Source organism: Cylas formicarius, unplaced genomic scaffold, assembly GCF_029955315.1.
Source record: "Cylas formicarius isolate icCylForm1 unplaced genomic scaffold, icCylForm1.1 PGA_scaffold_4__25_contigs__length_36172078, whole genome shotgun sequence".
NCBI lineage: Eukaryota > Metazoa > Arthropoda > Insecta > Coleoptera > Brentidae > Cylas > Cylas formicarius.
The window spans coordinates 15,107,406-15,129,172 of record NW_026844334.1 but is presented as its reverse complement, the minus strand read 5'-3'; the positions used below and the strand labels follow the sequence as shown (position 1 = coordinate 15,129,172).

Sequence of the window (21,767 nt, the reverse complement as noted above, 5' to 3'; positions counted from 1 at the left end):
TTCTTTTATTTTTCTTTTTCTGATTATCCTCTCGACAAGATAAATAATAATATAAATTGAAGACGCGAAATTCTGGTCCGCGTAAAACCGCGGGTTAATGGTGCGCTGCAAATCATTTATGTGTACGTTATTCTCCAATCACGCTCGTGGAAAAAGTGTTGAATAACCATGGAAAGAAATAGGTGTTCTACGGTCTGCACAGCAAAAGTCGATTGTCGTTGGTGGTTCTGACAGATGACAGGTGGGGATTTAGGTTAAGCTATTTAATTTAGGCTTCATTAATTTTTTATCTTTTTCGGAAGTATATTTTTATTTGTAGCTTTCCGTAATATCATATAATTATTGGAGATATATAATTGAATATTATATTTAGGACTGTCGCATTAACAGGTATAAGTGACCATAATCAAGCTGACGTTTACAATTTTTCACTTATTTTCACAATTTTTAAGCAGATGGTTGTACTAATTAACTGTATTTGAAATCTAATTCAGAAATGACTGATTACGATAAGAAATTCGAGCAAGATTTGGAAAGGGCCCAAGCATTAAGTTTAGAATCTTTAGCTTTGGAGCAATTCAAAAATAAAAGACTGCAAGAACTAAATAAGCACGTAAATCACGAACAAAGTAAGAAGGTCCCATCAGGTATGAAAAATATCGGTTAACTTTACTTAAAAACATTAACTTTAACAGCTCAGCTCAGAATCTTCTAAAGTGTTATGAGTAAGTTGCCCCTATACAATTTTAAAATTTTAGTTACACGAGCTGCGTCTATGAATGAATCTGATTCCACATATGCGAAAAACGATTGGCAAGTTAGTAAATCACGCCCTAGACCTGGTTCGACTCTGAGTAACACATCTAACGCTCTCATAGCCCCTCCACCATCTTCGCTTCGTAAAAATAGCTCAATGAGTGATACAGAAGACTTAATTTCCTTTGCTAGTCCACCTCCAACAAATAATTCTAGTACGACAGATGTTTGTAGTCAAGAGAGGTTAGTTTCTTCATAATATTTTTAATAATGTATAAAATAAAATTATCTCAAGCAATATCAGTGATATAATTGCATCAAAATAGAACCATAAGTGATAAGAGTGATTTATCCTATTTTGTTTGTTATAACCCTGAGATAAAAATGTATACCTCATGATGTTTATTCCAGTTTTGCAAGTAATACTCAAGTGAGAGTAATTGCGAATCCATCCTCAGTTTATCCACAACTTAATATGCAGCAGTATTGGCCACAGATTCCACAAATTGTACCCCAAATGCGTTCAGGGTATCAGCACACTCCAACAATGTACCAAACTCAAGTTAATATGCCAGGGGTGATAAATTTTCCAGAAAAACGTCAATCACAGATGATCAATGTCTCACAAATTGGGTTTAGACCTAGCTTGTACCAATCTGGTCTTGCTCATATACCTGGAAACCATATTTTCCCATCAGAGGTATGATTATTATTGTTTTTTGGGATTGAGTTTTCATAAAGATATATAAATTTATAATATTTGGCCGATGAAATAAAGCAAATGCTACTCCCAGATTAATTGTAATTGTCCAGTCTTTGCGCTTACCTTTGCTATTATGTTACGCTTAAAGTGTTACCATATTGGGAGTCTAAATGTATGAAAAATATAAATATGGTTGCATTGGGGTGTAAATATTGTTATTTTTGGAAAAAAAAAGTACTGTGATTTATTATTCTAATTATTGAAGTAGTTGACCATGACTGTGACTCAAATCTATTCATTTTACCATTTAAAAGATTTTTGTAACTAACATTCTGAGCAAAAAAACATTTGGTATTCTGAATCTCAATTCTGATTCTGTGTTTTAATGGGATGGTATCTGCGATGTTCAAGTTTGCGTTCTTTCTTCTATTTTAGCCACCACCTCCCGCTTTGCCACCAAAAAATCAGCAAAGACTGCCTCCGCCCGCTACCTCCTTACCTCCGAAATTGTCCGCGACATATTCTAAAGTGTCTATTAGTTCAGACACGTCGAAGAATTTTCTAAAGACCGATTCTAAATCACATAATTTAATTGACTTAGCACAAGTAGATGATAGGAATAGTGTAAGAGTGAGCATATTGCAGGAATTTGATCCAATTTTGTCTGATTCACAGAGTTATGGTCGAACAATGAGCCCAGTATGCACTGGTAAGTTTTTTGGTGAACTATGTCAGGTTTGAGGGCTGCTTGTTTTGTGTGTTTTGTGTTGTAATATAATTTTTTGATACTACTACTTTGTGATAACTCAAAAACGCAATACAATCTCATTTGTGGCACCTTTTAATTATGGTTTGGAGATTTTCATTCATTTTAAGTAATAATTCATCTACAAAATAGCGGAAAAATTTTTAGTTAAGATTTGTGAAATTGTTAAATAAATTAAAATTTAAAATATGAACTTGTTTGTCTAAATTTGATTTATAAATTGAACCACAAAATCTTAAAAATGGAGTAGTAAATAAATATAAAAATGACACTAATTAGTATATTACCAACATTGTTTTCATTAATATATGAGACACCATCACCATCTAAGTTTTCGATAAACTATGTAATGCCTAATGTTTCACTTTCGCGGAAAAAGGTGTCATACTGAACTGTACGTCACAAATAAATTTGTATTTTTCAGAACATTTTTCTTTTTCGCTGAAATCCGAGAAAGTACTTAAATACATTAAGGATACAATTATATAAATTGATGGTTAAATAATAAACAAAATAAAAAAAAACTTTCTGCTTTCTTTTTATTTTTTAATGTAAGTTATCTGAAGAGGTTCTTTTGTTCCTTTCTATTTAATTATCATAATTACGATGTAAAATACATAAAATATTTAAAGTACTATCAGGTACACTATATATAAATGTATTATAAAATAGGGTACATCCTTGAATTTACAATGGAAAGTATACTATAAGAAAAAGCAAGGCAAAGCAACAAGGATGGTCTCTTCAGAAGGAAACATTTGTTAGCAACTAGGATTGTGTCAATTGACTGAAATAATTTCTAAAATGCCATCAAGTTCATATTTATTTATATTGTGCGTTAATTCGCAGTCCCGTCGTTCCGGGAACCAAATGGGGTCAATATTTCTATTGGGATTCCCCGACTCGTTAAGTATCGTATTCGGATATTCCTTGAAGAGGGTTATAGGTAAATTGGACATCACAAATGCATAATAATTTATAATAAAATACATATTATTAAATAATGATAGATAACACTCTACAATTGCAAGATGTTATTGAAAAAATTTTTTTGACTAGTGAATTAAGTAGTGGTCAATTGACCGGTCAATTTTTCTCTCTTATCAATAGTCGATGTAAGTATAATTGAATAAAAAAAGGCTATTTTTTAATTATGTTCATAGGTGATGACAGTCATTCTATGTGTGGTAGCGTATATGATGAGTATTACGACTTCGATTTTATATACTCAGGATCCGGTAGTAATAGTATTTATAACAGTATTTATGGTAATACCAGTATATCAGAACCGATATACGCTACTGTCAGCAAGGTTGAAAATAGTTCTTCTCCAGTTCCTCCTCTTCCACCTAGGTCCCGTATGTCAACTCTCGACAGGAGATTTTCGAAGAGTTTGCGGGTATGTTTGTTTTTAAATGTAAATATTAGTTATTAAAGTATTTTGTGCTTTTCTAGAAAAATTTGCTCGATGGAATTGTTAAAAACGATAACAAAGCCTTCACATCAGATCCAGATTTAAAAGCATTCCACGATATGGTATATAAAGTTAGGAGTAAGTTTGCTATTCATTATTTTAATGTTTCTCTGATGCATTATTAATTCACATAATAAGCAAGAATAGTAGTTATGTCCTCCCCTTGTGGGACATAAAAATTTTAATTATCATCAGAATAAAGTGAGATTTTCTAAACTTCTAGCTTGAGCTACGAACACTACAAATTTAATTAATTGTATCAGCCTTTGACACCTTTGTGCGAATGATGTGGCCTTGAATATTTGTTAAAAATGAGCCATGATGTTGAAAAGACGCCTGTTAATTAAAAAATCAATTATAATTAAAGAATCTTATCTTGCCTTAATGTCGAAATTGCGTTTCTTTATTCGTCGTGCATGTTTATAGACAACTACAAGTATAATGATCCTGATACAAACATGGGTCTAGTCATAAGTCCAATGGTAAATTTTAAATATAATGATGGGCTCAGTATAAAGCTGCGCGTTCATCCAGATTTCGAAGGGGCTGAATTCAACAAGCCGATAAGCTTCACTTGTGACGGTAGCTGGCGTACCTAAGTTGAATGGCTTTTTGTCTACTTGACCTGTTGTAGTGACCTCGAGCGTAGAACATATAACAATGCAATTAGTGTATGATCTAGAAGCACCCGCACATCAGAATTACACGCTCAAAGTTTGGGGTTTTAATGAATATCTTGTGCCAACTACACTTTTGTCTGATTATGAGTATGTTCATAATTGCATCAAGTTGGACGAGGATGTCGTATTGATACTAATACCGGACTCCATGAAAGACAAGTCCTTTGCTAGGACTGTGAGTACATAATTAGGAATTAGGAAAGTGGTTAGCTTGAGTTATAAAAAAAATAAAATCCATTTTGTTCAGATTTCCTTACCTCTCTCTCAACTTATATAAAAAACTATTGACATCAGAAATAAATCTTAATAGATTATAACAATTCAACAACACACAAGTTAAATTTATCTAAAATTGTTTTTGAATCATATAAAGAAGATTTTTAAATACTATAAATAAACAATTTTTTTTTTCATTCTATAATTCTCTAAGAAGAATGTGTTTTTGAAAGTTTGCACCAAAAGCTGTTTTTGAAACTTGTTTACAACACATAATCGTGACATATAAATATAAATTAGTATTTTTTGAGAACGCATTTAAAAACTGAACCTCAACTTTCCGCTTTCAATATGGCTTCAATTTCAGTTGCAAGATGATTACAATGACAAAGAAGTTACTTTCGAAAAAATCGTGTCCACCGAATTGTCTTCAAATATTACATATGACAGTCTCAAAATTCTGATTGGTAGGTGCTTTTAAATATTATTTAGTTTTTTCATATAAATAAAAAAGGATATTCCCAGAAACTGTGGAAAGTGAAATAGTCAAACTTGAAGAAGCTGCCGCAATATTAGAAAGGAGCAGCAATATTTCTCTGCCTCCACCATTGCAACCATTGAAAGTAATTCAATCAATTAAATGTATTATAAATCTTATGGGGGATTTGAGTACTTTGGACATTATGCAGTCAGTTGAGGTACTGATGGAAACCTGCAAAAATTTCGTCCCTTCTAGTGTAAGTTTTTCCAGTAAATAATATATATGTAATAATAACCAATGTGTTGTCAACTTCTAGAACTCCAGATTTGCGGAAATTGTTACTAATAACTGCAACAAGATAAGACTTGCTGTCCAGAGCCTCATTGAAATGTATTGCCAAGCATTTATGGTCAATTTTGAAGTTAAAGCTTCAACCCACGGAGAACGTACGCTTTAAAGTTACTTAGCACGGCCTTTTTAGTGAACGCAAGTAAAATTTCAGCCATAAGATATGTAAATGACGTTATGGATTCGGTAATTGTCAGGATATGTGCGATCAACCGGCCAAGTGGCAAATGGGAGCACGAATTGTATTATGTATCGGGTCAAGTGTATCATGGTACCCGTAAAATTGGTCGTCCTTTATTGACTCAAGCTTGTCCAAAAATTGAACGAGACAATTTGTGGCCTTCCAGAATAGTTTTTGATAATTGGTAACAAAACTTTTCATCTGGCTGGTTATTCTATTTTTAAATACTAGTGTTCATGTCCAGGGAAATGTGGGAAATCTCTCGGGTTTAGACAAAAGCCCGAAACTAAGTTTGACTTCACTTTACTTACACTGTGGGTCCGGGAAGTACTTTATAGAATTTAATTTAACCGGTACTTTAAAAATTATTTAAAGTAGTGATTTGCAATGGCATTTTCGTAGAAAAACCATATAGCAAAAATCCAAGAAACTACCTACATTTTCCTAGACACGTTTTCTGACATGTTTAAATTGCACTTGATTTAGGTTAGAATTTGAAGATGTTCCCATAAGTAATCTAGCCAGAGAATCTCGACTGGTCTTACAGCTATTTGGTAAAACTTTAGATACTTCCGAAAACGAAGATTCCAAAAATTCCAGTATGCCCATATACAAAGAAGAAGAAATTGGTTGGACAGCCATACAATTCTTTAATTATGGGGGGTAAAGTACCATCTTGGTCATTAAAACGCTATTACTCAAGCTGTTGTTTTAGAGTAATGATTCAGGGAAACCTCTTGTTGTCCATATGGCCCGTGGAGTCTGATCACATTAATGAACATATCTATGGCCCAGCGCCCGCAATAGGGTGTCACCCGATGCCTGACCACCCTATGTTGGGTATAGAGTTAGTTGCACCGCCTAAAGTACACTTCCCCAAAGTCGATTCTCACTTATTAAAAAACGTCATCAAAGGCGATTTTTATGGTTTGGATAATGAAACGCAGCAACTGCTTAGTGACGCATGTGATCAAGATATGCTTTACAAATTTCCTTCCGAAATTAGAGAAATTTTATGGGAGAAACGTCATCACATGTACCATATGCCAAAAGCGCTACCTAAAGTTTTATTGGCGGCTCACAGTTGGGCTTATGTTAATTTAGTGGACCTGCACGGTATGTTGCATGCATGGAAGAGGTTAGATCCTACAGAGGCGCTAGAGTTACTATTACCAGTGTAAGTATTTCTAATTGAAGCAGATGAATTGAATACAGGCACAGGATCAATATTCATTGTGGGCAAGTGTGCGGATCAATCGTCTCATTCAACATAGCCGCTGACAGCATTCACTATCAGTTCATGGGTTCAACCAGTTTCATGTTAGCAAAAAAAAAAAAAAACGAAATCTCAAGCCAATGAAATGAGACAATTAAACCGTCCTTCCAACCTATTCAATTTATCTACTCCCTTATTTGACTTGAAACCTAAGAAAACTTCAATTTTTACATTTAAGGTATCCAGATATTGAAGTGAGGAAGATGGCTGTCAATTGGATAATCACAAATGATGATTTGATTGATTACCTACCTCAGTTAACAGTTGCGCTAAGGTATGAGACATATGAGAACTCTGCGCTTGCGCAGTTTCTTTTGCATAGGGCTCTTAGGTCGCCGCGATTTTCGCATTATTTATTCTGGTTACTCAGTCACAGTCTGCCTGGATCACTTCCGCAGGTAAACGCCAATCGTCGAGTTGTAAAGCAAATTTATGTGAAACCAAATGCTGTTTTTTTGTTTTTTTTTTACAAAGATTGTTTTTTGTTTTACACCTTTTAGAACGGTTATGCCGAAAATAAAGACAATATCGAAAGCATATGTGAAGTAAGGCATCATAGAAGAATGAAATTACTGTTAAGAGCATTGTTGGCTGTGTGTGGAGAGTCTTTAAGGAAATGTTTCATCTCGCAACAGCTACTTGTGAAGGTAACATGCATTACTGTTTACCGAACATGTATTTTGAATAACTATAGAGAAGCATACACTGTCTGAATTGCTTGTTTCAGCAATTAGATGACTCCGCAGATAACGTAAAGAAAGCAAAAGACTCGCAAAAGCTTACACAACTGCACCGCGATTTAGATCAACTTAATGTTTACCTAAATGAAACTCCGACTAGTCTACCCCTTTCCCTCACTTTAAAAGTAAACGGCATCGACGTAAAAAGTTGTGCCTATTTTGCTTCCAACACATTACCGTTGAAAATTAATTTCATAATGGAAGACAGTTCTGTTTATCCCGCCATTTATAAAGTGGGAGATGATCTTCAGCAAGATGTCCTTACTCTGCAAATGATTGAGCTCATGGATAAATTGTGGCTGCAAGAGGGATTAGATTTAAAAATGGTCGCGTTTAATTGCATTCCGACTTCTAAAAGGAAAGGTATTTAACACAATATGATTTTCGTTATATACGATTTTTTGGGTTGTGTAACCGTTTTTAGGTATGATTGAGATGGTAACCAAAGCTGAAACACTAAGGAAAATCCAAACTGAGCATGGGCTGACCGGCTCTTTTAAAGACAAACCTATAGCCGAATGGCTCGCCAAACACAATCCATCAGAATTGGAGTACGGGAGAGCAGTACAAAATTTTACTGGTACCTACCAATTGCATTACTCTTTATTTCATGTTGCTCCTGCTTTCTGTTTTCGCAAAATAGATAATGTTTTTTCTTCATAATTATACAATACCGCTATTATGAAAAGTAAGTGTTGAAGGACACCACAATCTTGCAGGTGACCAAAGGACCAAAGAATATGAACTTTCTAAGATAGTATAACCGTCTCACAATGTCAAAATTTTTAAGTATGTATCTCTTAAATGTGAGAAACTTCTCTTTGAAATTTTTTTTTCGTTTAGAGAATTTTATCTTAAACTTGTAAAGTTATTTTAGTAAATTTGCATATTAACTTATAAAATGCAGAAGTAACAATATTAAGGGCGGAGCTTGAATTGAACCTTTTTCTCTTTTGTAATTCCATACAAGTTGCTATAACTGTGGAAGTTGTTTCGCTTGATTGCAGAGCGTTATGCAACTGAGTATCTGACTTATAGTGCTCGGATTTGGTATTGCTTAATGTTTATTTGGCGCATCAGCAGGGGTCCATTTTTTTTTTTCAATGTTTTCTTAAATAGTAGGATCGCTTTTATACTGTCAGTGTGTTTAGATCCTCCTTTGTTAACGCTTAAAAGTATTTTTTTTTACATGTAAGCGTCTTGTGCTGGATATTGCGTAGTTACCTATGTCATGGGAATATGCGACAGGCACAATGACAACATTATGCTGAAAACTTCGGGCCACCTTTTCCATATCGATTTTGGTAAATTCCTCGGCGACGCTCAAATGTTTGGGAACTTTAAAAGGTTTTGATACTATTCAACCGACTTATTTATTTTATAAACGTTACGTTTTTTTGATTTTCAGGGATCGGGCGCCTTTTGTTTTAACTTCTGACATGGCTTACGTCATTAACGGAGGCGACAGACCCACCGAAAAATTCCACCAGTTTGTCGATCTCTGTTGCCAGGCATTTAACATTATAAGAAATAATCGAAACATATTCTTGTTCCTAATGACGTGTTCCGGGATTTGCAGTGTGACTCCCGAGTCGATTGGTTACATGCACAAAGCGTTGTTGCCAGAATTGTCTAATCCGGAAGCGGCTGCTCATTTTACCAGACTTATCGAAGAATCTTTAAAAACAAAATTCACACAATTTAACTTCTTTTTGCACAATTTGGCACAGAACTTGTCGCAGCTCAAGTTCAGCGCAGAAAACAGTTGCGGGTCATTGTTGTCTTTTGTGCCTAAGACTTACAGGTAACAATATAAAAATATTTTATCTATTCTAGAAAATTTGCGGGTAACTCTATTTTAGTATGGCTATGGATGGTAGGTTGACCCAGGTTGAAGTGGTCGGCTACCGAAAGAGATACGATCCAGACAAGTATTATGTGTATACATTGCGCATTTACAGAGAAAATCAATTGGAACCGATGGAAATACAGCGAACTTACAAGGAATTTTGCGAGTTGCATCAAAAACTGTGCATTTATTTTCCTCTAGCTAAACTTCACAGGTAGAATTTCAAATTATTTTTTCCGTTTCAATAGAAAGTTTTGACTATAAATACTTTACCACAGCAAATATCCAAATTTTCAAAAATAATTGAATTAATGTTACAAATTCTTCACACATTCTAAATTAAACAACAAATAAAAATGCTCGCTGTATATTGTATAGGTAGTTGCAACGTAAGAAAAAATGGGGAGATATTTTGCATTAATTATTTGAAAGTATTGTTATTATTAAGGTAAAAAAATTAAGAGAAACAAAACAGAATTAATGAAATATAATATAATTCGTAATATAAATAAGACTTAAATTTATCGACATGATGAAACATGATCTGACAGCATCAGCACTCCCTCAACTGTGTCAATTCCATACACTAATGTTTATAAACCGGGCAAAATGATAATTATAAATTGAAATTGACATTTTTGAGTAAAACTTTAGCAATCCGCTGCGTTAGCCCTCTCATCTTCATCGTCTGTCACTTCGTGAAGTTCAACTCTTCGCGGCCTTACAACTTCGGGCTCGTCTTCGCCAAAGAAAATATTAGCTGCTTGACTAGTTGTGTATCCGAAGGTGGTCAATTGTTGGTTGTAGTATATATCTGAATGCGACCCCTCTTCCTTGATTTTGGTTTCGGTGCTTGTGCTTTTGTTTGTTATCTGAATATAGGTAGAGTTATTGCCATCTACATTTGATACAGATAAGTAATTGTTTTCTATTCTAGTGTCGGAATTGTTAAATTGTTCGTTAGCTACTGTTACCGACTGGGTGGCGTCGTCAGTGTATTTGCTGGCTTTTAGAATAGATTTTGTGTGTTTTTCATTGCTTCCATTGGTATTGGAATACTCGTCATTGTTGTTTGTAGTCACAATCGCGGTTGTTTTTTTGATATTATTTTTTGCAACCAAGGGCTTCTTTGGTTGGGGCTGGACGTTTGACGTGGGAGGCCGGTTGAGGTTTTCTCTCGTTTGCGAGTTTTGACTCTGTTTGGATGAATCAGGCAAGGCTCTCCTATTGTCGAGTTGTGCTGAATGAAGTTGAGGTTGAGATTTTTTCACTGGCGCGGTGGGCGGAACATCTAAAAATAATAGAATGAATTTATAGCCACCAGTACGCCACAACTTATACAATGTTCTGAACGCGCGTTATTTTTATTTTAAAACTATAAGTGTTGGAAACTGGACCCCCTACATAAACAGTCTGTTCGCCTATATATTTTCAATGAGCTATTTGTGATTTCAAAGTTTAAGAAGACCCTTTACGAAAAAAGTTATGACGGTTGCTTTACTAGCGTTTATTTTTAAAGGGATATTGTATAAAAATCAAAAGTTTGGTTTGAATCACTTAATTTTCAAAGGCCCAACAAGCAGGTAGTTATTTGCAGTTCTGTAAATATCATATTTTTCAATTTAACAGCAAATAAGTGCTGAGACATATGTCCCGTATGTGGAGTTGTATAGTATGGTATTTTTAACGCAGTGTTTGAATATTGTTATATCAGAAAATTGGATTTTGGCAATTATAGCAACGGGAACTATACAAATTTAGAACATTGAAATATATCAGTGACCTACTAGTAATTCATTTTGATGGACGGATCCATAAATCCAATAATTACTTACACTGCACGTTATCAAATTCCGAGTAAACGCGGTATCCAAGGCATACAACTTCGTTTTTATCTATTTTCTTGGCGTTGCTATCCTTACTAAATTTGGCCCTGAAACCTCCAAACAGGCCCATGTCTAAAGCTCGCAAACGTGAACTGCGAATATTTGTTATTCTACATTGTAATCTGCCCCTGATAGTGCCGGTAATCACTTGACGGCCTTATCTTTGTTATCTCGCATTTTCCATTACTCATTAGCATATTTGCTTTGTCGGTGGCCTATGATAATCTATTATTTAATTTGTATTGATTGTTAATTGTTTTGCACATTTTAATTACCGACTTCTATATAAGAAGCGCGAATTTCTTCTTTGTAGGAGAGCAAAAGAAGATATATACCAAACAGCATTAAAAATCTCGCGCAATGTTTTTATCAGTAAGTGTGGATTATGCAGACAGTATTCTTACAATTTTATTAGTAATCCTTAAATGGATTACCACAGATTGATCAATATGTCTAATGGAGGGATTATTTTCTTTAAAAAATATCACTTAAAAGACAGTGAGAAGAAAAATTCTAGTAATTTTATTTGTTACTTTTATTTTATATGATTATTGCGAAAAACCACAAATCACCAAACTGCTTAAAAACTTGGCGGCACCTACAAGTTGTTGAACAAGGGGTTTTGTTAGTCTAAATAGCTGAATTAACACATCTCTTTCAAAGTTAATCTCCTCCAGAGCCTCCTCAACATCGGCAATGATAATAACATGTTAGTATGTGAGTTGGTTAAGGACTTCTGTTATTATAACGATTTTTGGCTAGTAGTAAAAATATCGCGAATAAACCCATTCTCAGTTTCCTTATTCCATTTATGACCAATAGAATAGATTTTCGGAGTAAAAATTTCACGGTTTTTGATACAGTTTTTTTCAAGAATACTGCATTTTAACACTTTTGCCCATTTGCCCACAAAATTTCTATTTCCTAAAATTCAAGAATAGATAGGAGTGACCGAACTATCAAAAATCGGGAAAATATAACTTTGCGCACAGATTAAGAACACTTCTGTTCTATGTTTTTTAAAATGCATGGTTGGTGGAAGACGCCTAATAAGTTTCTTTTTTAAAGAATTAAGCCGAACTTTTTAAAAATCGGTTATCTTGAAAAATATACTTACTCTTAAAAATTAAAGCAAACAATTTGATCGTTCTCGAATAGCCGTAAAGCGTTCTTTCTTCAAAATGTGTGTAAAGGTAACGCAATGTGTTTTCAGCTTGTCGACGGGTCTCCACATGGGCAGGCAAAATATAAAACAGGTGGCACAAAAGCGCTTCCACGAGATTAGTTTATTTATAAAATCCCTGTTTCTTTGTGCAACAGAGATTGCCCATTCGGACCTTGTCTACACTTTTTTCCACCCCTTATTAAGGGACCAGCAAGAGGACGAGTATACCCAACAACTCGAAGGTAACTTTCGTCCACTTTAGATTAACTTTTTAAACTTTTTTGAATTGTGTTGCAGATAAAAAAGCTAGCGGGTCCGAGTCCGGAAGGCTTAAAGGTCAATTAAAATTGTCGTTACAGTATAGCAAGGGTGTGTTTTCTGTTATGGTACACCACGCTCGCGGTTTGCCCAGATTGAACGGGCAGGAACCGTCAACCTATGTTAAGGTCTATTTACAACCAGACATTCAAAAATCTACCAAGAGAAAGACAAAAGTTGTCAAAAAGAACTGCCATCCTTGCTTTATGGAAATGGTAAGTAAATGGTTTTATTATTATTTATTATTATCATTATTCTCGAGGGAATTTGTATTTCTAGCTGGAGTATCGAATGGCGTTGGATATCGTTAAATCTAGGACGATAAAGGCGACGGTGTGGAACTATGATCCGCTTCAAGAAAATGAGTTTATGGGAGGAGTAGAGCTTGAACTGGCATCTTTGGACTTAACCACAGAGATTACGGAATGGTATCCGTTAGTCAATTTGAGTCGATAGTACGCGTATTATTCGTTAATCGACGTAGACGTCAATTGCACAAAGATATGCATATATTTTCTGCATAAGTATAGATTTTCGTGGCAACCGTTAGCCAAAGCTAAATTTTTACATTCCCCTGTCACTAGCAGAACAATTCATAAAATTGCATTGTCACCAAAAAAAAAAATTCACCCCAGAAAATCGAAACTAATTTTTCTTTCACTGAGTATGAAATTTAATAAATTATGTTTGAATTCGCAATTCTCCAAAAAAAAAAAAAACGTAATTTTGACATATGACAACAAAAGCACATAAACAACTGCTAGAGTATCCTACCATGTTAATTCTGCAGCAGGTTAAGGAATTATGGTAATTTACTTGTTTGTTTTTTTTATGTGTGGTCGATATTTTTGTTTACTTTTTGGGTTTGTGGAAGTTGAATTTTGATGTCGCAAGTTGTGAGGTTACGTGCTAACAGTATATAAACTCAATTCCCAAATAAACCTATTGTTTTGTTAAATTGATTTCTGGGGTAATCTTAATGTGGCCAGTGAACAGATTAAGCTAAGATACCCGACTGAATGGAATGAGTGGTGCTGTAGCGTTTTACCAAGCCGGAATAACGTAGATAACTTTGATGCATTTATATCTGGTTGTTGTATTTTTAGAATGGTTTTTCAGTGTATTCACTGATCTTTTTTAATATATGTTAGTAAATTATCGTAAAGCTGAAGGTGTAATTAAACGAATTATTAGTACAAAATTGAAGTTGAAGTTTGAAACCCTCTGACTCACAACCCTATCAAATTAAAGGTAGTCTGAAAACATTAGATTTAGAATATACTAATTACCAGAGATATACTAGTTACAAATTTAGCTCCCCTTGTAAAACTATATATAAAGCAGACTTAGAATGTAACAAATTAGTTTTAAAATGGCAGTATTTGAAGGTGTTTTTGCAAAGGAAGATTCCGAAAATTTGCCGTAGGATGAGTAGAACATATTTTATTCAGAATAAACAGTGCAGTATTGAAAGGTGTTCAAACGTAAGGGTAAGATTTTGCGATCATGTCTGCAAATCGGTTGTATTTTTACCATCTTCATCTTAATGCAGAATTTGAAGGTTTGCAAAGGTTGATTTTTCATTAGCAAAGAGATGAACTGATTGTTCATAATATCTGAGTAGCACTACTGACCCAAAATCGGAATTTTATAGAGCAGTAAACCCGGCAAGATTTAATAATTTGTTTACAAAATAAATAAAACAAGGGTCTGTGATTTAATAATCTTTAATTATACGTTTATCGTGTTGCACAAGATTAAACACATATAGTACCCAGAGTGCGATAAGCAAGAGATATCTCGTTACTTAAACTAAAAACTTAAATGGAAAAATTTCGGGAACTTGGAAGTCAAAAGCTTTGTTCACCATCGATATTTCCTTATAAAACCCCTTCATAAATGGAGTTATTTCCACACTATACAGGTAATAAATAAAATCCACACAATTGTATGAAAACAAATAACAAATTATATAATAACATTTTGGACAATTCTAAGTTTCGCTTTGGAAAGTTTTAAGGATTATTGGTAGTTACTTAAAATAATTGTATTCCCAAAGAGTAAGACCAAGTCCAACTTTATTTAAATATTAAAACCACTTTTAGGCACATTATGGTCTTAGTTATCTATATTATTTGTTTAATTTTAATACACTTTAACAAATTTATAACACCTTCGCAATTTAATTTAAATCAAAATGGCGACAAAATCATAAAAATAAAGTAGTCTAGGTAATTGGTCCGTTTATGACGTGTCATTTGTCAAACAACGTAACCTTCACCATCACTATTGACTTATTGACTCCTCAATAATTTGATTGGCGCAATAGTATCGTAAATACTAAATCACTCTAAAGCGACCTCTTTGTAAATTTAAACTTTGAATACATTGCAACGTTAATATGTTATAATCCTATAACGTAATAATATAACATAATTTTCAATAAAATCTTGTTACTAGCAACAATATTTAAATTTATTCAAATATGTAAATATCAGTCTGGGAGCCCTTAGTGTTATTGGACAATAAATTTTTGTCTTTAGTAAAATATTTGTATAAAAACTATATTTTTTATCACTTTAATAAATTTTTTATAAAATATTTAATGATTAAGTACAATAACTTTATTTCAAAATTCATATTACTATGTACATGATTCTTACTGTATTGAACGCAAATATTTTTACACCTTAATTTATAAATTAATTTTCAAATATTAATACCATTGTTGAAAATGTGTTTTCTTGACGGGTCCCTCAAATGAGAAAACTTCCAGAGTTCCAAGTTATGTCTGTTGCCAAACCTTCACTTTTTCTGAATTCTTTCAATCTTGTCTTTAGCAATTGGTCCCTTTTTAGTGTTAAAATATAACAACAAGAAGTATTCTTGCCCTGCGTGAAACTTCATTTTCTGCATGAACTTATGTTTGAGACTTTAAAGTTACTACTTAATTTATTATGAAAACTCAACATCAGATGAAGTATTTTTAATGCTTGCCTTTAATGTTGTGGCGTTTGTGAAGTAATCTCCAGGATGTTACAAATTATTAAACAGTCACGCCATATATACTTTGAAGGTGAGAATTTGATTTTTTTTTAAATAATTATAGAATTTACAGAAGGAATAAGATTAGGATATCACATTTTCAGATGGTTTAACATTCAGAAACATATTGAGTTAAGCATTTGGGAACCCCAATTTCGGTATAACTCATTCCAAGTTGAAAAACACTTATTAGTTAATATAACAATAATATGCCTTCACAAATTCCTAATGAAACACATCACACACTTGCTTTATTTTAGTGGAATGTGCATCCATCAAAATTCATACTCTTAACGCTTTATGTGGAAGACATCTGTTGGAACTGAAAATACTTAAATGTATACTATTTGGTTAATTGCCTAAGTATTTCAGGATGCGTCCTGGCAACTATCGCCTGCAATTTTTGCAGCTGACCCATCAGGTTGTTGTTTGAGTCTTCAAGTGCCTCAATTTTCAACCTATATTCACTATTTTGATTCGCCATGGTTTCAACTTTTCTTTCAAGCTGATCCATGTATTCTTTCTTTTTTCTACGGCTCTCCTGGGCCGATATCTATAATATTTAAAACATACATATAATTTTATATAATGATGTTGTTAACATTCTTACCTTATTTTTTATTTTCCGTCTGACTTTCTTCAGAGACTTCTCCTCGGCTTTCGTCAAAGGTAAGCGGGTAGGAACTGGGTAACCCTCTGCGATAAGTGTCCTCTTCTCCTCTTCGGTAAGATTTAGAGTTCCAATGGACCCTTTCTACAAAAAAAATTGGAGTATTAAAATTTTGTTTGTTTATAGTATAAACTTCAAGCTTACCGGCTGACTACTAATCAAAGGCGTGTGAATAGGTTGTCGTGTAGAGGTGGCGTGGTTTAAGATGAGTCTGTTTGAAGATTTTTTTGATGCCGGCGATGGTGGTTGCGAAATAGTTGCGTTATCTTCGGAATCATCGCTACTGCTGCACGATGGCGGCGTTGGAGGTAAATGAAATGCATTTCCATTTTCTAGAATTTTAAAAACAAAATTGATCCAATTCAGATGGAATATAAGTTTTGGGGTAGAAAGTTGTGTTTCTTATTTAATAATGAGAACAAGAGTATATTGAAAAACAGGGTAAGTGCTTTTGTTATTGGTCATTAAAAAAAAAAGTGTGCATTACATAATGACCTACCTATTTTTATGCTATACTTTGGAATGTGTATCCTTTGGGGAATGACGCTGTGAGGGGATGTGAGCAATAAGTTAGACGTTGCCGCATTTAATAAAGCCTGAGGTAAGGTTGCCTGGAAAAAACAAATGCTGTTGTTGTGCACGTTGTCCGTTAGGTAGAGAAATTACCATATTAACATCTATGACATCGTTAGTTCCGATAAAATGTCCTTGTGGCGAAGACGGGCAAGAGGACTCCACACTTTCAGTTTCACTCATTTCTTCTTTAAAGTCTGCTTCTTCTTTTATATCCAGTGTATCGTGCGTATCTGTTAGTCGCGTGCAAGCCGTGTTCATTTTAATCGCTGGATAATACTCTTCTTCCATGTCTTAAGAGAAACAGATGAATAGTTAACACTTAACTTTCTTTACGATTACATTACCACTACATTTAACTGGCTGGCACAATCCCTTAATGCTAGTGCTAGTGCTGAAGAATATCTATAAATTTTTACTGTATTTAGGTACTTAGGTAGAAAAAAAATGACTTCCTTATTGGGTTTTCTATGTAAATTTTTTTTACTAAAATATTGATATAATTACTGTACCTCGCAAACTTTTTCTAACAATATGATATATAAGAACTGACGTTTCTTTTTGGGTTAATATTGTAGAATTGTAAAGAAAAATGTTACTCAAAAAGGTTTGGTTTTTATTAGATGATTTTTAGAATTTTGAGAATCCTACGTAACATTTAAAATACGTGTTTGTGTAAAGGTTATTTATTCGGAATGTTTTCGTTGCGTATGCTTTCGAAATATTGCCAATTAAGCACGTTACGATTGCCAATAGGAACACCATCAGCTTTGACATCAATTAATCGACATGATATAATTGTCATTATAATTTTCAAATAAAAACATTTTTTAATTTTTTACTTGGGTACAGCATTATTTGCAAGATGTTTTAATGGTAATATGTCAAAAACTATAAAATACGTAAATTGTCACTTCATTAAAGTTACTATAATTTTCAATAAGATAAATTAAACACAATTCTAAACAAAAGCTAGTGGTTAGCTATGAAATGTCAAAGTATTATTTGCAATTCTTACTTAGATCAAACTGGTAATCATTGATTATGTGAAAGCAACCATAGTGAAACGTAAAACTTTTAGTGTAAAAATAGTAACTTTGGGCGCGAGGATATTTTATTTAATTATATTTTTTTAGAAACATTAATAAATATTAAAATTGTACGAAAATATCTGTTAAGAGTTCAATAAGGATCTAAAACGAGGCAAGAACGTTGCCGTTGCGTTTCCTTCCAAAAAGAAGCAACATCTTTGATATTTTAATTGGAAAGTGTATTTTACCTGTGTCCGATTAATTTTTGGAGAAATTAATAATTATTTAACAAATTATACGCCTTCAGTCAGCCAATTTATGGAGACAGGACAGTATTTTATATTTTTTAATATAAAGAACACCATCCGCGGGTTTCAGGCAGTCAAAATGTCAACAAAACTTAAAAACATAAGTTGCTTGGATTCACTTATATCTTTAAAATATTACGTTGTTAGATATAGACGATTTCATCGCATTTAGCATTACAATAAAAGTATAAAGTTATCTGTTTCAAAAAGATGTTAAAGTCCTCGGAAAATTATAGACATACCTATTTACGTTGTACATATACAGGGTGTTCTATTTAAGGTAAATGTGAATAAAAACATTCTGCACTTATTATCTTTAAGTTGTTTTTTATATTTTTACACGTGCTAAAACAAGGTGTCACTTCTTGCGCATGGGGCGGTATAATCATGTGTAGCGTGGTTGTTGGCTAATTCTGTTTAGTATTGTTACCGTCAACATGCTGGCGGGAATGGGGCGAATCGGGTGTAGAATCTCCGTCCGAAGTGAGGCTGTAACTGTGTTCCGTCTTTATCGGTCTAGATCCCAGAGCAGCGTCTGTCATTAACCTGTCGTGAAGTATTACGGCGGGTATGTCTTTCGTGTCCAAATTATAGGCCCATTCGATGGTGCCATCCCCCGAATGAAGTCGCAAAACGTCGTTCATATTCTGAAAAAATTAATAAAACAAAATAACAGCGGGGAAATCGAAACAAGTGAACAAAACTTTTCCCAAAAGTATACATATCTGTAAAGCTTAAGATATTCTATTCGCTACGGCTACGTTTTTGCAGAGGGTTTCCAAATGGTATAAGTTTCTTTATAGAGGGTTGTAAACCAGACACTGATTTTTTTTTCGCAAATTTCACACAAGATTTTTAATATAATTAAAAAAATATCATGTCATTTTTGACCGAAAACTTTCTTTTTAATTATCAAAAGTTTTATAGGCCACGTGGCGAGTCAATTTTAATGCCATAAATAAGTCAAAAAACAAATTTAGGCGCTAGTCAAGAATAATTTTTGTTAGTTAAGTTTAAAAAACGACTTTATTGTAAATTGTTAACATTATAGCGTTTCGGTGGAAAACAGTTTTGGTATGTACAATGTTTACAAAAGTTTGGATAGAAATTGAATTGTATTTCACTGGTTTCACGTATGGCACAGATACTTAAAGTTGACGCAATATACCAACGCATTTCAAACACAGGGAAGCATTGATTCAAGTCATATTTCATACCAAATTATTTAATTTAAATGAATGCGATAATCGTCATTACTGACATTTCCGCGTTTTCTGAGAGGCGCCAATATTTTAAAAAATAAATGGGATTAATCACAATTTTCCATGCAGTTGATGTTACAATTTTCGTCAATGTGGCCGTTTCTACTAAAGAAGCTTGCTTGCTGGCACCACGTTCAATGAGAGACAAATAAACATTGTTTATAACTTCCTTAGTCTCAATAGAATAGTGTTTTCTACATTTGGGAGGGAGCATCTCCTCAGATATTTTGCATAATTCGCACACGATTCAACACACGCTGTATTACACACGAAATAAGAATGACTACTAATAAACTTAAACTAAACTAAGAATATTAAACACAGGGACAGACCACAACTGGTGCTGCTGTAAGATTAACTTACGTCTACTTGTAACCCTCAATAAATAGATTCGCAATTTCACAATGTTCCAGAACCGTACTTCGGTACTTCGTGCATACAAATGCTGAAAGCTGACGTTTGGAGTTTCATCGGTGGGATTCCTCGATTATTATTAGTCCATGAAGTTAAAAATCAATTCTTAATTTTCAATCCTATTCCTAAAATACCACAGTCCCCACAGCACAGTTCTTGTCGGCTAACATCTTTAATACGGCCCTGGCCTGTGGTACACTTGCTGCAAAGAATGGTCCCTTCCGCTTTACAACACGCAGGTCTTAAACTCATTCCGAAGTCAAAACCATAAAAGGTTGTAAAAACGGTATATATTTTGGAGAACTTTAACTACCGACATCTGTCTTTAGTGGGCACATCAAAACCAAAAGTTACCAACACTAACCAAAAAAGTTTGTGAATAAAAATTTTAAATAACCTACATTTACATGTCTACGGGAGCCAGGTTCACCGGCAGCGCAGAAACTTCTTGTTTTATGTCTATTATTGTCTTCGATTGTCAACGGTACTATTGGGGTTGTGGAATTGACCGGCCAAATTTTTTTCTGTCAATTGACCAACATAATTTATATAATAAATACACCAAGACATTTATATTTATTTATTTATATTGTGCGTTACGTCGCCGTCGCGTCGTTCTGGGAACCAAATGGAGTAGATATTATTTTTGGGATTCATCGAATCGCTAAGTATCGTACCCGGATATTCCTTGATAGGTAAATCCTATAATAATTTAATATAAAATACATATTATGATAATAGATAACATGCTACAATTGCAAGATTTTTTGACTAGTCAATTAACCAGTCCCAACACTAGGTGCTATACATATTGCATATTCAATTAATGATATCACCCATTGTTTGGACGAGTTGCAGATTAAAACATTTCTTGTCATAGGTACATTTAAAATATCTTAGGTTTTCGGTTCTGTTCAATGGCCGTTTGAAAACTTTTGGGTTGACCTGTAAAATTTGACACAAAGCTTCCGAAAAAAAAATGTAAAGGAAGTATTTTTATAGAAACGCGTCAAACAACTATTTACTTACGGCTGTTTTTACTTGAGTTTTTTATTTCTGACGAAATGGCGGAAAATTACTGTTTACTTACGACAATACTCTTATCTATATCTACCTTGGTGAAATCAACGTGCTGGTTTTTAGTGACACAATAATTTAATAACTGCAGATATAAACGACTTGTAAATGGCACAAAGTTCAAAATAAGTAAAAAATTCACAGCGAAACGCTGTGGTACTGAAAAGTTAATGACCCTGTGCATTCGTTACGGTCTTATGATTTCGGAATCCTTCACCTTGTAAATGGTTCTATGTATATATTCCAATGTTGCTTTAGCGACAAGAGGAAACAGAACATGGTCAAGCGCTACCACTACGATGGACGTCTAGACGAGTCGTTTTCTACTCAAATTGTAATAAGCAATCAGTACATCGCTCCAATGAAAATTTACCACACTGTGCAAAAAGTACATTGGTAGCATTGAAGCATACTGAACAAGTATTCCGATTTAAACTTGCAGGTACCGTGAGAATTGCGGTAAACGCTCTGTTTTTAATGTTAATTGGTCGCGTTCACTGAGGGCAAGAAACTGCTATAAATTAATTAAGTGAGGGATTCGTTAAATA

The 21,767-nt window shown here is 33.8% G+C and overlaps 3 protein-coding genes across 11 annotated transcripts in view; 1 reads left to right on the top strand and 2 right to left on the bottom strand.

Moving 5' to 3' along the window:
• Positions 1 to 191: 191 nt before the first annotated feature.
• Positions 192 to 14,178, top strand: LOC132700342 (phosphatidylinositol 4-phosphate 3-kinase C2 domain-containing subunit alpha). 5 transcript variants are annotated; one of them, XM_060667581.1, is made up of 26 exons: positions 218 to 241; positions 320 to 390; positions 456 to 647; positions 759 to 999; positions 1,168 to 1,456; positions 1,895 to 2,168; positions 3,389 to 3,624; positions 3,681 to 3,777; positions 4,126 to 4,281; positions 4,334 to 4,554; positions 4,963 to 5,062; positions 5,121 to 5,332; positions 5,393 to 5,522; positions 5,579 to 5,789; positions 6,092 to 6,268; positions 6,321 to 6,782; positions 7,060 to 7,279; positions 7,382 to 7,528; positions 7,609 to 7,984; positions 8,046 to 8,201; positions 8,818 to 8,968; positions 9,030 to 9,425; positions 9,484 to 9,684; positions 12,570 to 12,763; positions 12,819 to 13,054; positions 13,119 to 14,176. In XM_060667581.1, the coding sequence occupies exons 3-26, from the start codon at positions 497 to 499 to the stop codon at positions 13,293 to 13,295; spliced, it is 5,211 nt and encodes a 1,736-aa protein (XP_060523564.1). In that variant the 5' UTR covers positions 218 to 241; positions 320 to 390; positions 456 to 496; the 3' UTR covers positions 13,296 to 14,176. The 5 variants fall into 5 exon arrangements, with proteins under 5 accessions (XP_060523561.1, XP_060523566.1, XP_060523564.1 ...); XM_060667578.1 differs by lacking the exon at positions 320 to 390 and having other exon boundaries at positions 192 to 241; positions 495 to 647; positions 13,119 to 14,178; XM_060667583.1 differs by lacking the exon at positions 320 to 390 and having other exon boundaries at positions 193 to 241; positions 495 to 647; positions 2,135 to 2,168; positions 13,119 to 14,175.
• Positions 9,861 to 11,681, bottom strand: LOC132700346 (putative uncharacterized protein DDB_G0274535). Its single transcript, XM_060667590.1, has 2 exons — positions 11,306 to 11,681; positions 9,861 to 10,761 (listed from the first exon to the last, which is right to left on the bottom strand). Exons 1-2 carry the CDS (start codon positions 11,424 to 11,426, stop codon positions 10,121 to 10,123), a joined length of 762 nt encoding a protein of 253 aa, XP_060523573.1. The 5' UTR covers positions 11,427 to 11,681; the 3' UTR covers positions 9,861 to 10,120.
• A 353-nt stretch (positions 14,179 to 14,531) lies between the features above and the next one.
• Positions 14,532 to 21,767, bottom strand: part of LOC132700345 (cyclic AMP response element-binding protein A) — a 44,706-nt gene continuing 37,470 nt past the window's right edge. For 3 of the 5 annotated variants that reach the window (XM_060667585.1, XM_060667587.1, XM_060667589.1), the window contains exons 2-7: positions 18,897 to 19,113; positions 17,221 to 17,420; positions 17,054 to 17,165; positions 16,699 to 16,886; positions 16,495 to 16,638; positions 14,543 to 16,437 (exon numbers count right to left, since the gene is read on the bottom strand). In XM_060667585.1, the coding sequence (XP_060523568.1) occupies positions 16,228 to 16,437; positions 16,495 to 16,638; positions 16,699 to 16,886; positions 17,054 to 17,165; positions 17,221 to 17,420; positions 18,897 to 19,113 (1,071 nt within the window). In that variant the 3' untranslated portion in view covers positions 14,543 to 16,227. Of the gene's footprint in view, positions 16,438 to 16,494; positions 16,639 to 16,698; positions 16,887 to 17,053; positions 17,166 to 17,220; positions 17,421 to 18,896; positions 19,114 to 20,091; positions 20,175 to 21,767 lie in introns of those variants that run through there. The other 2 variants (XM_060667588.1, XM_060667584.1) reach the window with 2 other exon arrangements.

Coding starts and splice junctions, on each gene's coding strand:
- LOC132700346 (XM_060667590.1), bottom strand. CDS start 11,426: ATGGGCCTGTTTGGAGGTTTCAGGGCCAAATTTAGTAAGGATAGCAAC. Junction 10,762..11,305: donor GGAATTTGATAACGTGCAGT/GTAAGTAATTAT, acceptor TATTATTTTTAG/ATGTTCCGCCCACCGCGCCA.
- LOC132700342 (XM_060667578.1), top strand. Junction 1,457..1,894: donor ACCATATTTTCCCATCAGAG/GTATGATTATTA, acceptor CTTCTATTTTAG/CCACCACCTCCCGCTTTGCC. Junction 12,764..12,818: donor GTATACCCAACAACTCGAAG/GTAACTTTCGTC, acceptor ATTGTGTTGCAG/ATAAAAAAGCTAGCGGGTCC.